Genomic DNA, 18,111 nt, shown 5'->3' with positions numbered 1-18,111 from the left:
TTAAAATGACAGTGGAGACCGCGGTGTGAACCGTGAAGCGTGTGAGTACGAATACATCTTGGCTGGTTAGAGGTCTCGTCATCGTCTGAGTGCCCCTCTGCCAATTAGGGAAGAAAAGAGAGTGAGAACTATAGAGTTGTGGCAGAACAGAGACAGAGATGTGTGTCGAAATAGAAATAGAGCGTGAGAGAAAGAGAGAAAAACACAAATTCACCACGGGCGTAGAAAAGGAAGTGTGTTAAACGTGCTCTCATCCTACCCTGGCTGTGCTCTCTCCTCGTCTACAGATCAAACAGTGGGTGTACGACCTGATTTGGGGTGGAGGCTGCAAGCTACCGATGTCAACGCTCCGCTGAAAACGAAGACCACCTCCCTTACTCCTCCCCTACCCTCTTCCACTCTGTCTTCACACCTTCTTCAACTTGACTGGGCTAAAATTCACCCCACTCCCTTTCTAACCCCCCACACTCCTACCCATCCTCACCTCCACGCCTCTACCCTGTCTTTCCTTTGTTCTTTATGCCTTCCATCCCACCTATAACACAGTTTAGCCCACACACCATAGGCCTACATCAAGCCCTAGTGATAATTCACCCAAACTGACTTAGAAATCAATACATATTCCATTTATACAATATTGTCCAAATCAGTCACAACTCCAATCCGGTCCCCCAGTCAAGTCAAGCTACCTACTCATAAATATTCCTCACAGATCCATACACATGAATGGTATTCCATTTCATAAAAACATTTTAAAAAATAAAGTACATTGTCAGTGTAGCCCACTAAACGTTTGTCACTCAATAGTATTGTATTAACAATCTCAACACCCAATATCCCTTTAATTGTAGAGCAAGTATTTGCTTTTTACTCAATAGCTGTTGAATAAAACAGCCAATGAAAAACGTTTGTTTTCTGAGGAAGTCAATTCAGACTTACTTTACCTCTCCCCTGCCATACACCCCACCTCACCTCTCCCCTGCCATACACCCCACCTCACCTCTCCCCTGCTATACACCCCACCTCACCTCTTCCCTGCCACACACCCCACCCCACCTCTCCCCTGCCACACACCCCACCTCACCTCTTCCCTGCCACACACCCCACCTCACCTCTCCCCTGCCACACACCCCACCTCACCTCTCCCCTGCTATACACCCCACCTCACCTCTTCCCTGCCACACACCCCACCTCACCTCTCCCCTGCCACACACCCCACCTCACCTCTCCCCTGCCACACACCCCACCTCACCTTTCCCCTGCCACACACCCCACCTCACCTCTCCCCTGCTATACACCCCACCTCACCTCTCCCCTGCCACACACCCCACCTCACCTCTCCCCTGCCATACACACCACCTCACCTCTCCCCTGCCATACACACCACCTCACCTCTCCCCTGACATGCCCTCACAGTCCTGTCCTGATCTCAGTTTAACTACGGCACGTCCATAATCCGAGCCAGGAATTCACATTTTCCAAGGAACACTGGAGAGGCTCCAGTACTTCCTTCTGTGGAGTAATGAGAGGGACAGGATGGATATATGACATGGTGCCATATCAACAGGCCAGACCAGCTTTATGACCCGACCTAAATCCCTCCACAAGATATGTAGGGATCGATCAAAACAGTGGCTTTGGAATTTCATTAAATATAGGTCTACGAGATCTATACAATAAGTACATCTTCGGGGTCTACTCGAGTCTGTGAATGCATCTGTGCAGTCGTAGCCCTGAGGATGTTCTGTAATGGAATAATATGAGCTGGAAAGGGAGAGAGACACACACACACACACACACACACACACACACACACACACACACACACACACACAGTGTGTTATCCAACTGTGTGTTACAAGCCCGAGGAGAAATGGCAAACAGCAGACCACCTAATGGCTCTGTTTTTAAAAGAACAAATGATCGTTCATTTCATCTATTTGAGGATGAAACAATTAGGATATCGCCCGTCTTTCATTTTCCCCTTTGAATGTCTGGATGGAGGTTTGTCTGAACACTGATCATATAAATAAGGTCAGAATTTGGGGAAGGTTAGCTGATCCTAGATCTGTAACTACCCTGAGTGTTTTGCAATGGCTCCGAGCCTCTGAATCAGTCAGGAGAATGGAATCCCACTCTGGAAAACGCTCTCCTTAAATTGTACGAATACCCATGAAGCTCAGTGAGAGAATATAGACAGAGAGAGAGAGCGCTCAATGCATCCAACAAAATCTGTATTGGCCCATCACACAATGGGGAGTGGGGAACCAGAATTGAGTTACTGTATGATGCATTTGTGCATTTCTCTATTCCGTTTTTCTGCAGTGGTGCCACCATATATCTCAATAATGGCCAGGGCACAGCAGATAAAACCTGGGTGATATGCTTTAGGGCACATACACAGAGAGAGAAAAACACACACACACACACACACACACAGCCCGGCACTGTAAGTCATTTTGGATGTATACACCCACGCATAAGGGTGAGTTACAACCCAGTGAGTCGGGCTTCGACTGCAATTTCGCCTGCCCTGTTCTGTTCTATTGGGAGCTCCTCCATAGTACTCAGTCCCATAGAAGCATACTTTATTTACCAGGAAATGAGGGGCAAGCTAATAAGAAAACCCACTTACACTCGGCTATTCAGCTGAAATGACACCCACACACTTAGATCCGGTCGGGTTAACGGGATTAGGGTCGTCACCGTACTCCGAGGTATCGTGGCAGGGAAACAAAACATGAAGCGGACTAAATGTCCTGAGGAAAACAGTCCTAATGCTGGAAACAAGCAGTCTTGTGTTGTCACCCAGAATCTCATGTTTCTTAGCAGACAACATTTGACATGCAGTTGGTTTTTCAAAAGGACCAAAGAGTTTATTCTGCTTTTGTGTTTTCCTTTTCTGCCAAGGACAATCAGGTATTGTGGTATCGTGACAACCTTAAATGGGATTGTATGTGCTTTCAGGATTAGGATTTTAAGCCACACGCACACACACACACGCACGCACGCACACACACACACACACACACACACACACACACACACACACACACACACACACACACACACTACTATTTCAAGATGTAATTGTGCTGTAGTGATGTCCTGAGAAGGTGTGTGTGCGTGTGTGTGTGTGTGTGTGCTGTGAGTCAGAGGTTGAAGCAACAACATTAAGTAAACTCTTCATGATCTCATGTCCAATTACAGGTAACATGTACATGTTTTATTTCATCTTACCCCACGATGCTACTGTAAGCAATCTAAATCAACTCAGTTTCCAGCTCAAGGCTTTAAGACAGAGAACAGCACTGGGGGGAGATAGCTCGATTCAAATATAATGAAATGTAGTATATTTGACTCGTATCACTGATTGCTTTTCTCCACGTGAACAGTTTCTTTCCAAAACCCTGTACCTACCATTTTTTTCACATTTGTGTTTTTTCCTCAGGGATTTTTAGATGTATGAAAATGTGTTTATTTTAGCACTGCTTAGATCACTGCGCCACGCAGTTCACAATTCTCTAGCAAGCAGGGAGAGTACTTGACCATACTTTGGAAACGGCGCATTATTTTCTATTCTTTTGTTTTAAGACTAACCCTAACCTTAAGCCCTCATAATTAATACCTAAACTTAACCCATTGAGAGTTGGTTGTGTTTTAACCCTGTAACCACACAGAATTGAATGGGTCAAAAATCAGCTGAATATGGAAAACCGATGAGACCAGGCTGGATTAGATAATGAAGAAAAAACACACCAAATACCTTAAATACAATAAATACAATAAAAGCTAATTTACCAACATTTGTGAAAATGGATATATAGCGTTTTGGAAAGAAACTATTCATATCTTTCCAACCAGTTATATGACAGGATCCTTCTCTCAAGTCCTCCCTCCTGAGGAGCGTATGACTACTCTTGATGGAACTATCTGGCATGTGAAGAGAGGAAACTTGCCAAGGGAACAGGACGGAGAGACTGGAGACACGAGCTCAAAACAGAGGGATAAACATGTGAAGAAAAGGTGGAGAAATAGCAAGAGAGGGTGGGAAGATAATGGGAGAGGCGGATTGAGAAAGGGAGTGGTAACACGACCGAGAAATAAAGCAATACAGAAGTAGCAACAGGGAAACGGATGGGGAGTGATAACAGAATTACAGAGAGAGAGAGAGCGAGAGAGAGAGAGAGAGAGAGAGAGAGACAGAGAGAGACAGAGAGAGAGAGAGAGACAGAGAGAGAGAGAGAGAGAGAGACAGAGACAGAGAGAGAGAGAGAGAGGGAAACAAAGAAAGAGAAAATGTGAGGGAGAGAGGGTATGAGAACAAAGGAGGATAGAAGTAGCGAGAGAGACAGATGCAAACAGTGGTTACCAAATGAACCTGCCACAGTGACGATATTTGAGGAACAGAGGTTAAAAAAAATACTACTTCTGGGTTAAACAACCCACAGAGAGAGAGAGAGAGAGAGAGAGAACAATACACACATATTAACGTTACACATTAATCCACCACACACACAAAGACACACACACATACTGTATGCACACATACACATGAACACACACAGAAAACACACACACACACACACACACACACACACGAACATTCACAGAAAATAAACATGCACCCACGCACACAGACATGTGCGCACACACAAAACACACTACCAACCCTCTGAAAACAGCTTCATCAGAGCTTCATTTAAGCTTCATAAGAGGGGAACCAAATCATCTCAACCAAATCGTGTTCACCTTCGAGGACACAAACAGGTCCCAGCACTCCTGCAGTCCTCAGCATTTTGACCAGTACCTCCCAGTAGCTTCGGTCCAAAACACCAAACCGTCACCTGAACCAGAGAACCGCAAATCGATCTGGAGCAGCACCCCTGGTTCCCCAGGCATTACTAATGGATAGATCCCCTTCATCCATAATTAACGCTGACTTGTCACACTGTCAGCATCACAGTCAGGAGGAAGGCAAAGCGCTCATTAGAGGTCAATGTAAGGAAGCACTTCCATATTTAGTCTTGCTAGTAGCTACGGCACACAAGTGTTGCTTTATGGATGTCATTTATGGATGTCATTTTGAGTTCAAAATGGCACCCTATTCCCTATATCATGCACTTGTTTTGACCCTATGGGCCCTGGGTCAAAATACTGAGTAATTTGGGATGCAGCCTCTGGCAACGCTTTATTCATTCTTACTGGGAAATATTTATTGAGGTGAAATTGACGCCAATCTCTGCTGTACATTATTCACAGTCCCATTGATACCCGGTAACCATTACATATTTAGCCAATAAGCTAGTGAGCTGCCAAATACGCGTCACAGGCGTCACTTATCAACGTGCAGCAGCACAGCTTTTTGTGTCCACAATCACAGAGTTGGAGAGCAAAGCTAGCTGATGAAGCAGCACTTTAAAAACAACGCTGGCCCACTCCCCTCAGTGATAGGCTGTTATGATGGGCTCGGTCACTGAGATTGATGGTCTTTATTATACTTCGAGACCTCTCGTAAACCACACTTCCTGGCAGCCTCCACCAACAGCCCCCCCTCCCCCCCGCCCCCCCCGGCGGCCTCGCGCATGAGACAGGGAGTAAACAGAGCGGAGACCCTCCCCACCCGACGGCTCACACTCTCTCTCGCTCTCATTCTCTTCATTATATCTTCATCTATTTTCTTGTCTGTCTGCATGTTGGCACGTTGGTTCTTCTTACCTTTTCTTTACCCCTTCTTCACTCTCTCTTTCTCTGCCTCTCTCCCTTTGTCCCCTCTCTCTGTCAATAGACGGTAGCATCCCTCTGCTGGGCTAGAGGTGCGAGGGATGTTTGCGGCTAGATAAGAGAGGGAGACAAGGAGAGCAGGGCGGGGCAGAGTGCTAATGCTAGATCCTCTCATTTGATTGAACAAGAGATTATTCCAGACAAACAGATGAGCGCACACACACACACACACACTCTCGAGATCACATTGCCTAAAATGTCTTCCAAAAATGTTTCTTTCCCACTAGACATATTGGTCTCTAGGTATCCGTTTACTGTATATAATGAAATTCCCTCCTTTATTTCTCTCTCACCAATCCCTCTTCCCTTCCCTCCGTCTCCAATCAAGGCAGGACCACATCCACTGTGGGAATTATAGCTTTCCAGGGATCGGCCCCGCCCTGCCTAGCAGCGGCAACAATGCCAGTCTGCCTCCTACACCACAGAGAGAAGAAATCATGTTGCTTTGCTTGAGTTCAATTTACTTTAAGGTATGTACTGTTAATTGTTAAAGCGTGGTCATTTCAATTATTGGTCAGCGTCTGTTGAGGTAAGGAGAATGTGAATCTACATAAATGGGAATCTTGAAAACAGGACCCCAATCAGCAAAACAATGACCACTATAATGTACTAATTGCACTTCGAAACTGGCCTTTGTAGAGTATATGACATGCCATTAGCAAAGGGACCTTTATGGCATTATGGTTCATGGTTGCCATGGTGATGCCTGAGTGCCGTTGCTATCGCCCATCTGTGTTTTTGTCGCCCGGCGGTTCTGAAGAGAGACCGCGTGGGAGGGTCAATGGAGCAACACACGCACACACACACACACACACACACACACACACACACACACACACACACACACACACACACACACACACACACACACACACACACACACACACACACAGAGAGAGACACACTGTTGAGCTGATGCCATCGTCTCATCAATGTAAAACAGGAGTCAAAGCTCCCAACTCCTAACCCTGCTTCAGCTATCAGGCTTTCGACCGAGGGGACACAACAAGAGACAACCCTAACAGGAAGTCACTAGTCTTGCATTGCCATACCTCCAAAATCACGTCGCTCTCATGCCTCCCTTGGCGTCTGGATAATTTTGTATTGCAAAAACGGTTCGGATGGTCCGATGGGAGCATTTCAAGAACACTCCCCCCCACATGTCTATCTAGCTTGCAACATTGCAAAAAAATGGAAGAAACCCTGTAGGAAAAAGGGAATTCTGTTTTGCCAGAAGTGTGCTGTATACACCAAATAGATTTCCCAGCCACCCTCACGCACTGTTGTACCTACGACACTAATCTCGTGAGCACTATTGGAGCTCCGCACAAGCAAGGCATTTGATTGGTTTGGCATGTTGCGAGGCGTCACTGGTTTACACCGGGTCCCCACTACTCTTTAACTATTTTTTCTGCGATAAGCTTCCCAAGGCTTCCCGTTTTCGTTTCTCGACGAGGCTACTGAGTCACGAACACACACACACGTGTACGCAGGGGCCCGTTACGGGCCAATGGAGCATAATCATATTGTATTGCTCTTTACAATGGAGGCAGTAAGGTTGTAAAGTTGCAGACTACTGAACACAGAGAGCATGTAGAGACGTAAAGGAAACCATCACTTTCTCTTCACTGCTTTTAACCGGTGAGGATGAGCGGTGAACAAGAACACCTGAAGGCCAGTTAGTTCTGTGAGGCCCATCCTCCGTATCACGCCGCCAAATTGTCCGGAGAGTTATTCCTCTGAAAAACAAAGTGGACACTCAAGCGACCCAGTAAGTGACCCAGCGCCAACTCTGCGATACAGTGCCTTGCAAAAGTATTCATCCCCCGTGGCATTTTTCCTATTTTGTTGCATTACAACCTGTAATTGAAATAGATTTTTATTTGGATTTCATTCAATGGACACACACAAAAGAGTCCAAATTGGTGAAGTGAGATTAAAAAAATGACTTGTTAAATTGTTTGTTTTTTTAAACAGAAAAGTGGTGGGTACATATGTGTTCACCCCCTTTGCTATGAAGCCCCTAAATAAGATCTGGTGCCACCAATTACATTCAGAAGTCACATGAATAGTTAAATAAAGTCCACCTGTGTGCAATCTAAGCGTCGCATGATCTGTCACATGATCTCAGTATATGTACACCTGTTCTGAAAGGCCCCAGAGTCTGCAACACCACTAAGCAAGGGGCACCACCAAGCAAGCGGCACCATGAAGACCAAGGAGTTCTCCAAACATTTTATATCTCAAGGCCATCAGACTGCTAAACAGCAATTACTGACTCGGAGAGGCTGCTGCCTACATTGGGACCAAATCACTAGTCACTTTAAACAATGCACTCTAAATAATGCCACTGTAATAATGTTTACATATCTTACATTACTCATATCACATGTATATACTGTATTTTATTCCATCCACTGCACCTTGCCTATGCCATCCATATACTTACATGTACATATTCTCATTCACCCCTTTAGATTTGTGTGCATTAGGTAGTTGTTGGGGAATTGTCAGATTACTTGTTAGATATTACTGCACTGTTGGGACTAGAAGCACAAGCATTTCGCTAGCCTCGCATTAACATCTGGTAACCTTGTGTATGTGACAAATAACATTTGATTTGATTTGATTTTGAACAAAGTTGTGGGTTATAAAAAAATATCAGAAACTTTGAACATTCCACGGAGCACCATTAAATCCATTATAATTTTTTTTTGAAAGAATATGGCCCCACAACAAACCTGCCAAGAGAGGGCCGTCCACCAAAACTCACGGACCAGGTAAGGAGGGCATTAATCAGAGAGGCAACAAAGAGACCAAAGATAACCCTGAAAGAGCTGCAAAGCTCCACAGCAGCGATTGGAGTAAGCCGTACACTCCACAGAGCTGGGCTTTACGGAAGAATGGACAGAAAAAAGCCATTGCTTAAAGAATAAAAATAAGCAAACACATTTGGTGTTCGCTAAGAGGCATGTGGGAGACTCCCAAAACATATGGAAGAAGGTACTCTGGTCAAATGAGACTAAAATATAGCTTTTTTGCCATCAAGGAAAACGCAATGTCTGGCGCAAAGCCAACAACTCTCATCACCCTGAAGCACAGTGAAGCATGGTGGTGGCAGCATCATGCTGTGGGGATGTTTTTCATCAGCAGGGACTGGGAAACTGGTCAGAATTGAAGGAATGATGGATGGCGCAAAATACAGGGAAATTATTGAGGGAAACCTGTTTCAATCTTCCAGAGATTTGAGACCTGGACGGAGGTTCACCTTCCAGCAGGACAATGACCCTAAGCATACTGCTAAAGCAACGCTCGAGTGGTTTAAGGGGAAACATTTAAATGTCTTGGAATGGCCTAGTCAATACCCAGACGTCAATCCAATTGAGAATCTGTGGTATGACTTAAAGATTGCTGTACACCAGCGGAACCCATCCAACTTGAAGGAGCTGGAGAAGTTTGGCCTTGAAGAATGGGAAAACATCCAAGTGGATAGATGTGCCAAGCTTATAGAGACAAGAGACTTGCAGCTGTAATTGCTGCAAAAGGTGTCTCTACAAAGTATTGACTTTGAATAGTTACGCTCGCTCAAGTTTTTCTGTTTATTTGTCTTATTTCTTGTGTGTTTCACAATAAACAAATATTTTGCATCTTCAAAGTGGTAGGCATGTTGTGTAAATCAAATGATATAAACCCCCAAAAAATCTATTTTAATTCCAGGTTGTAAGGCAACAAAATAGAAAAAATGCCAAGGGGGTTTTTATTTATTATGATTGGCTTTGTATCTGGTGACATCTTTGTTGTTCTTTGTTTATATTAGATTCAAATCTAATAGAAAGTTTTTCTTGTGCACGGGACTGTTCCTGGTCAGTTCACATGGTCAGGAAAAACTCAGGGCCCTATTTCATAAGATACTTGCTTTAAGTGAGATATCTGCGGAAGATTACCTCCCACTAGGTCTCAGATAGAATTCACAGCAGCTGTTAACACTGATTTAATAGTGATTATGCCCCGAGGCGACGTCTGCTAATGGCTCCATGCACCTGGATAGCTGGTGACACTGAGCCAATCAGGTAGCTAATTGGACTTTATTATTAATATCATTCATTTCTACCCTCAGATCTTAGTTATGTTGTTTAGGATGAGATTTTGAAGATACATGATATCTTCAGTAGATGTATTAGCTATGTTTACTTAATTATGAATTGACAAGTCGATCAGAGGGAGTCGGGGGTAACAGAGTGATATCGACTGGAGATCACAGTGTTGACTGGCTACCCTCTTGAAAACAAACACATTAATTTTTCTAACCATAATCCTGATATTAAAAGGAGCATATGAGTGTCTGTTTATAGACACAGGGACGAACAATCCACAGATACAGCAGCACAGGAGTAGGAGAGCAGGACAGCAGCCAGACTCTGAGCTCACACTGTACTCATCAGAAAAGGACACCGACCTTCATCTGCGTGCGTGCGTGCGTGCGTGCGTGCGTGTGTGTGTGCTATTGTACAGTTCCCAGGGCCTTTAGGCCAGCAAGGGTATTTCAAAGACAGGAAATCAATCAGAAGGTAAAGCTGTAATTGGAGAAATGAAAAGTTGCGATTAGAGTACTGTACTTCAAAGGCATCAACACGGGAGAGCCAAGAACTCACTATGCTAAACAACTGTGGTGACTTTGATGTCAACTTCCGATAGGTACCGCTGGGAGGGAGGGAGGGAGGGAGGGAGGGAGGGAGGGAGGGAGGGAGAGGGGAGAAGGAGGAGGAGGAGGAGTTAGAGGGACAGGGGGGGGTGGGGGTGGGGGTGTATCAATAATTTAAACATTGATTCCTAATCCCCCAACTGCCCGAGTTCCACAGAGAAGGGACAAAATCTGGAACCAAATGTTTTACATTCAGCTTTAATGTGATTCCACCACCACCACTTGTTTACACTCTACATAAAATCCATGTAGCTCCTTTAATAAGGGCTACACCTAAATCTGATTTGGCTTTTCTTCCCCTCCGGTCCATCCTCTAGCCTGTGGGTGTGAACCTGAGCTACGGCAGAGACGGAGAGAGAGATAGGGAGAGCAAGAGAGAGTGTGTGTGAGTGAGAGAGAGAGAGAGAGACCATTCCTCTTTAATAAACCAACTAATGGGTGAAAGATAGTAGGGAGGAGCTCACATTGACATAGCCATAAGGAAGAGAGAAGATGCTAATACAGTTTTTCTCAATTGCTAAAACACAATTTCTGAAACGTTGCTCCATTCCTGAAAACCTTAAACACAAAACCTCATCTTCAAGCACTATTTACATAACCTCTTGCAAAATGAAACATTCGCCTCAAAACAGTTTTACCTGTGTTCAAAATCAAACACTGCTCTCAAATCATAACAAAGTGATCAAAATGATATACACTCTCAAGCAGTCAGTAAACAATACACCAAAAAATAGAAAACACATTGTTCAAAACATACAATTCTCAGGGAGAAGCACATTTTTAATTAAAAAAAAGATTCATATTTTTCCGTCATTGTCCTTTGATGGAAGAAAACATGTTCTATCATAGTAGCTCAAAATTGATCAGAAATTACTACTCTGCGTTGCTCTTTGCAATTTTGTTTTTTGTTCTTCCTCCTCCTTGTACCCCTATTTTTACAGTACTGTACCCTGCATCTCACAAACTTGTCCTTTGTCTCTGTGATACTGTAATTCTTGTTCTTTGTCTCTGTGATACTGTAATTCTTGTCCTTTGTCTCTGTGATACTGTAATTCTTGTTCTTTGTCTCTGTGATACTGTAATTCTTGTTCTTTGTCTCTGTGATACTGTAATTATTGTCCGTTGTCTCTGTGATACTGTAATTCTTGTCCTTTGTCTCTGTGATACTGTAATTCTTGTCCTTTGTCTCTGTGATACTGTAATTCTTGTTCTTTGTCTCTGTGATACTGTAATTCTTGTCCGTTGTCTCTGTGATACTGTAATTCTTGTCCTTTGTCTCTGTGATACTGTAATTCTTGTTCTTTGTCTCTGTGATACTGTAATTCTTGTCCTTTGTCTCTGTGATACTGTAATTCTTGCCCTTTGTCTCTGTGATACTGTAATTCTTGTTCTTTGTCTCTGTGATACTGTAATTCTTGTCCTTTGTCTCCGTGATACTGTAATTCTTGTCCTTTGTCTCTGTGATACTGTAATTCTTGTTCTTTGTCTCTGTGATACTGTAATTCTTGTTCTTTGTCTCTGTGATACTGTAATTCTTGTTCTTTGTTGATATGAACCTGCAACCAGTCAAAATCTATTGAGCAGTCAGTACTGTTAATAAATGGAAAGCACAATGTTCAGGGCCATACAATTCACCCATTGTACAGTATACAGCCTACAATGCACTGTACTACAGTATCCATTCTCAGACTTTCTCCTTCCCACCTTCAACAACCTGTTTGCTCTCTGAACTGGCTTATATTGGTTGTGTCGCATCATTCGAAACAGGTTAAATACATTTTGAGTGGTTGTGTTCAATCAATGACATATGTTCTCTATTTGTATTTGATTGTTGCCACTTGTGTTTACCAGTATGGATGACATGTGCATTAGAGTGCAGAATGTGTTTTGAGAATGAGAATGTGTTTAGAGTTTTGCTGAAAAGTCTAAGTGAGATCTGCAAATAGTGTTTTATCATGTGAAATCGTTTAAGGTATTGACAACAGACTGCATAATTAGCTAAATGAGTCCAGGTAACTGAGAACTTTGTTCAGCCAATGGGTTTTAGTGTTTTAGCAATTGTGAAAAACTGTAATACAACTAATCTCCATGAAGCCATCTCGCTTCATAAAGTTAGCTTCATCACAGCAGGGAAGAAGGATGAAACCATATGAAACAGTTAGCTTAGAGAGAATGAGAGAGAGAGAGCGAGAGAGAGTGAGAATGAGAAAGAGAGAGAGAGAGCGACAGACAGAGAGAGAGAGTGAGAGCAAAAGTGAGAGTGAGGGAGAGCGAGAGCGAGAGAGCGAGAGAGAAAGAGAGAGAGAGCGACAGAGAGAGCAAGAGCGACAGAGAGAGAGAGAGAGCGAGAGAGAGATAGAGCGAGAGAGAGAGAGAGAGAGAGGTAGGGCTGGGTGGTATACTGTATTTTACTATATACCAGTATTGATGCACGCACCAGTTTGGGTTTCTACTTTACTTTCAGTAACAGTATTTTAATGTTTTGTTTGTTAAATGTGATACCCCAGTGCAACGTCCATTTTTATAGTTTTATACTTGAGTGATCTCTCTCTTCACGGCACTTTCCACACAGGCTTAGCCCCGCCCCCTGTCACGCAAGGAGTGCATTTGTTGTTGCTCGGCCACGAGACACTTGCGTTCAGTCTCCATTGTCAATGCAGCACATGCAACAGTATCTTCTAAATCAAATAGGAATAGGCAAAACATGAATATGTTAGCTAGATAAACTAGCTAAGAGAAAACAGTTAATGTAGCCAAAGATTATAGGGCCCCCTAGGAATCACTGACCAACACTTTGGTTCCTATCCTGTCACAATAACTCCTCCCTGGCATTTTCATTTGTTGACATGTCGAACAACACTGCATTCAAAGTGCCCACTATTATGTTCTAACTATAGAATTAGAATAATCATTATTTTTCCATGATTCCAATAGTTGAAGTGTTTTGATCTAAATCTCAAGTCAAATTGCAATCGCAATATTTGGTTAAAAATAAGGCCTACATTTTTTGCCCATATCGTGCAGCCCTATGTGGCAGTGTGGAAATGATCTCAAATAAGTGCAGGAAATGCAGAAAGTGATTGTTGGTTGAAGTTGAATTGAACAGTATAAAACAATCAGAATGTAGAGAGACCCATTGAAATCAGTTAGAATGTATGCTGCCACCCTAGCGTCACGCGTTACTCATTAATTACTTTTATTAGTCGAAAAAATTAAATACTGTCAAATACTGTCAAAAATAAATAAAAATACTGTGGTATAATATTTTGGCCATATCACCCAACCCTAGAGAGAGGAGAGAGAAGAGAGAGAAGAGAGAGAAGGCTCCTAGGGGGATAAGGCTGCAATAAACCCTTATCAGCACTTCTCCAACAGTTTTCCTGCAGGAGAGACCAGCCACACACACATCCAGAGTGCTCATCAGCACAAATCAAGCCCATCAATGGAGCTTTTCCAATATCAACAAAAAAAAACAACCACACACACCACTCACTTCTCCCGACATCCTCCTAATGCGCCTGCTGCCCGCTCAAAGCAGAGCACACGGCAGCCCTGCGCTCCCACCAGCAAACTGCCCCAGCCACCAGGGACAGGAGCTGCAAGCAGTAGCTGCTTCCGACAAGCAGAGCTCCGGAGAGCCAGCTTGACAGACCTCGACCTCCCCCTGGACCTTCCAACCGCAGGAGCTCCAGTGTTTATTTTACATTTTTATTTTACCTTTATTTAAGTCAGTTAAGAACAAATTCTTATTTTCAATGACGGCCTAGGAACAGTGTTTTTTTTTTTTCTTTCTCTCTATTTTTTTTTCCTCCAGTGAAAACCACTCAAGTTCAGGGGCAGAACGACAGATTTGTACCTAGTCAGCTCGGGGATTTGAACTTGCAACCTTCCGGTTACTAGTCCAACGCTCTAACCACTAGGCTACCCTGCCGCCCCAGTGTTACTCCAGCATAAATGCTAACGGGGTTTAACCAGGCCAAAAAGCTGTCCAAGTTGCCCATGGAAAGACATGTCTTTATTTACCTTTTTGGGTTTCCTCCTCCGCTGGCCAAGCCCGTTGAGCCTATCCCCAGCGTCCATCCGGTAGTGGGACTGAGAGTCCTCGCTCATCCTCTCCCACCAATCCAACCACACTCACTCACTTTCTTGTCCACTTTTTTTCTTTCTTTCTCTCTCTCTATTTTTTTTCCTCCAGTGAAAACCACTCAAGTAGCTCTCTTCAACTCTACCCAACCTCCCGCACTCTTCAGTAGTCCACAGTGACTGTGTAGCGACCAGCTAGCGAAGGGGGTGTGGTAGAGCGAGAGAAAGAGAGGGAGGGATGGAAGAGGAAGAGGAAGGGGGGGGGGGCAAGAGAGCGGGAGGGAGGGGGGAAGCCCAATTGTGTTGCTATGGCAGTGGATGCCACCAATGTTTTTCTGAAGAGTGTGTGCTGGCGAACCAGATTTCAACCAGTCACGCACCATTACTCAATTTGCTTCTAGATTATACTTTTTTTTTCATAACAACGACAATGTAGATGAGGGGACCCAATGGGGCTAAACTAGTAGAATACAACATAGAGTAGGATCAACAAAGCCATATTCATGTTTTTTTTCTTCTGCTATATTTAGCTGGTTTTAACCAGCAACCATGCTTTTAAAACTACTCATGAATGCCACAAACAGAGACACTTTTGCAATAAACATACAGTACAGCACCCTTATCCTCGTCACTTCCCTGAATAAAACCCAGTCTCCCGTTGCCTTGGTTTTCAAAGTGTACGTCTTAAATCTGGGTATACCCCAACCCCTCCCTAAACACAATCTAGCTTCTATTGGTGCCTTCGAAAACAGATTCTCTATGTCCTAATGATTGCCTTGGGCTACGACCAGGAGGCACCGCTATTGAAACAGCATCACATTAATGGCGATGAGAGCCCCCTCCTATCTCTTCTCTAATTCATCCCTCCCTCACAAATTCCTGATTTGGAGATCAAGAGAGATTTGTGCAAAAACAAGACGGAAATGTGGGGAAAGTGACGACACCCAGACAGCGCTCTTTATCTCCTCTCTCTCTGTCTTCCTCTCTCTTTTCCTCTCTCCCTCAATCTCCAACCCCTCTCTCCTATCTTTGTCTCTCTCTCTCTCCCTCAATCTCCAACCCCTCTCTCCTATCTTAGTCTCTCTGTTTCTCCTCGGCCGTCAGTCTTTCAGTGACAACTGGAAAGAAAAGGTCTCTGTCCTAAACACACAGCCCTTCAAATAAGGCTAAGCTGACAAAAGCCATTTATTATTTATTCATCATTTATTCTCTCCCACTCTCCATGATGGTGTTCCCTAAGGTTACGTTGGTGATTAAGTAACTTAGGTTGCCTGCCTCTCTCTCTCTCTCTCTCTCTCTCTCTCTACCCCACACCTCCAAAAAACAGTATTCCGGGATGTGATTCCAGACTATTCCTGCTCCAGTCTGGTGACTTCGCTCCAGACACCCTCTCTCCCCGCTGTCACCAGTCATCACCCCCAGTGACAGCTCGTATAGTTGGCCATGTGAGGTGACCATGCTGGAGGCCAGATATGCATGTTAGTCATAACACATAACTCATCCCTTTCTGGTGAGGTATACAACTGGGCCAGATGGCAGCTTATTAACCTACAAAGGGAAATGCATGTCAGCTATAGAGGACACTAAAGGTACATGATACTGTAGGTGACCGGGACCCACATATTCCACATTAGCTTAATGCTAATACTAATTACAGGGGAGGTTTAAGAGTGTTTAAGTACATTATATGGTGCACAGATGAACCAACCCAAGCCTCTCTGGTGCCAACACACACACACACACACACACACACACACACACACACACACACACACACACACACACACACACACACACACACACACACATCTTGTCTGATATATGCAGGAGTGAGTAAGATTGGGAGTCTGTAGGGAAGTGGTTGACATTGACTAGGTGTGTTTGTCTGACTGTGCCTGTGCTTGTGTGCCTGCATCATGCATTCATGTGTGTGTCTATCTCCTTGCGCCTCTGCCACCATTACACCATCTCCTTTGGCACAGGACGGCCCCGCTATGCCAGAGGGGACGCCTGTGTGTGTTGGCACTGCCCGCTGTGTGGCGCGAGGGATGCTGGCAGAGCCAGATGGAGAAGAAGAGAAGGAGGGGGCCAGGGTCTGATCCCCTCCTCCTCTCCTTCGCCCCTTTCTCAATCAATCAGTAATCATACTGCATCAGAGAGGTGGAAACATCAATCAGTAATCATACTGCATCAGAGATGGAAACATCAATCAGTAATCATACTGCACCAGAGAGGTGGAAACATCAATCAGTAATCATACTGCATCAGAGAGGTGGAAACATCAATCAGTAATCATATTGCATCAGAGAGGTGGAAACATCAATCAGTAATTATGCTGCACCAGAGAGGTGGAAACATCAATCAGTAATCATACTGCATCAGAGAGGTGGAAACATCTATCAGTATTCATACTGCATTTGAGAGGTGGAAATATCAATCAGTAATCATACTGCATCGGAGAAGTGGAAACATCAATCAGTAATCATACTACTGCATGGGAGAGGTGGAAACATCAATCAGTAATCATACTGCATCAAAGAGGTGGGAACATCAATCAGTAATCATACTGCACCAGAGAGGTGGAAACATCAATCAGTAATCATACTGCATCGGAGAGGTGGAAACATCAATCAGTAATCATACTGCATCAGAGAGGTGGAAACATCTATCAGTATTCATACTGCATTTGAGAGGTGGAAATATCAATCAGTAATCATACTGCATCGGAGAAGTGGAAACATCAATCAGTAATCATACTACTGCATTGGAGAGGTGGAAACATCAATCAGTAATCATACTGCATCAGAGAGGTGGAAACATCAATCAGTAATCATACTGCATCAGAGAGGTGGAAACATCAATCAGTAATCATACTGCATCAGAGTGGAGGAAACATCAATCAGTAATCATACTGCATCAGAGACATGGAAACATCAATCAGTAATCATACTGCATCAGATAGGTGGAAACATCAATCAGTAATCATACTGCAGCGGAGAGGTGGAAACATCAATCAGTAATCATACTGCAGCGGAGAGGTGGAAACATCAATCAGTAATCATACTGCATCAGAGAGGTGGAAACATCAATCAGTAATTATACTGCACCAGAGAGGTGGAAACATCAATCAGTAATCATACTGCATCAGAGAGGTGGAAACATCAATCAGTAATCATACTGCATCAGAGAGGTGGAAACATCTATCAGTATTCATACTGCATTTGAGAGGTGGAAATATCAATCAGTAATCATACTGCATCGGAGAAGTGGAAACATCAATCAGTAATCATACCTGCATGGGAGAGGTGGAAACATCAATCAGTAATCATACTGCATCAAAGAGGTGGGAACATCAATCAGTAATCATACTGCACCAGAGAGGTGGAAACATCAATCAGTAATCATACTGCATCAGAGAGGTGGAAACATCAATCAGTAATCATACTGCATCAGAGAGGTGGAAACATCAATCAGTAATCATACTGCACCAGAGAGGTGGAAACATCAATCAGTAATCATACTGCATCAGAGAGGTGGAAACA

General features: G+C 43.9%; 1 protein-coding gene across 1 annotated transcript in view; it reads right to left on the bottom strand.

The window, feature by feature from the left end:
* Positions 1-14,748, bottom strand: part of ank2b (ankyrin 2b, neuronal) — a 164,376-nt gene extending 149,628 nt beyond the window's left edge. Inside the window, exon 1 of the mRNA XM_036987751.1 lies at positions 14,510-14,748. Coding sequence (XP_036843646.1) covers positions 14,510-14,596 — 87 coding nt within the window. The 5' untranslated portion in view covers positions 14,597-14,748. The remainder of the gene's footprint in view (positions 1-14,509) is intronic.
* Positions 14,749-18,111: the final 3,363 nt, after the last annotated feature.

Source organism: Oncorhynchus mykiss, chromosome 9 (genome assembly GCF_013265735.2).
Source record: "Oncorhynchus mykiss isolate Arlee chromosome 9, USDA_OmykA_1.1, whole genome shotgun sequence".
Lineage (NCBI taxonomy): Eukaryota > Metazoa > Chordata > Actinopteri > Salmoniformes > Salmonidae > Oncorhynchus > Oncorhynchus mykiss.
Note: the sequence above shows the minus strand (reverse complement) of the source record. Positions and strands in the feature narration are given on the sequence as shown.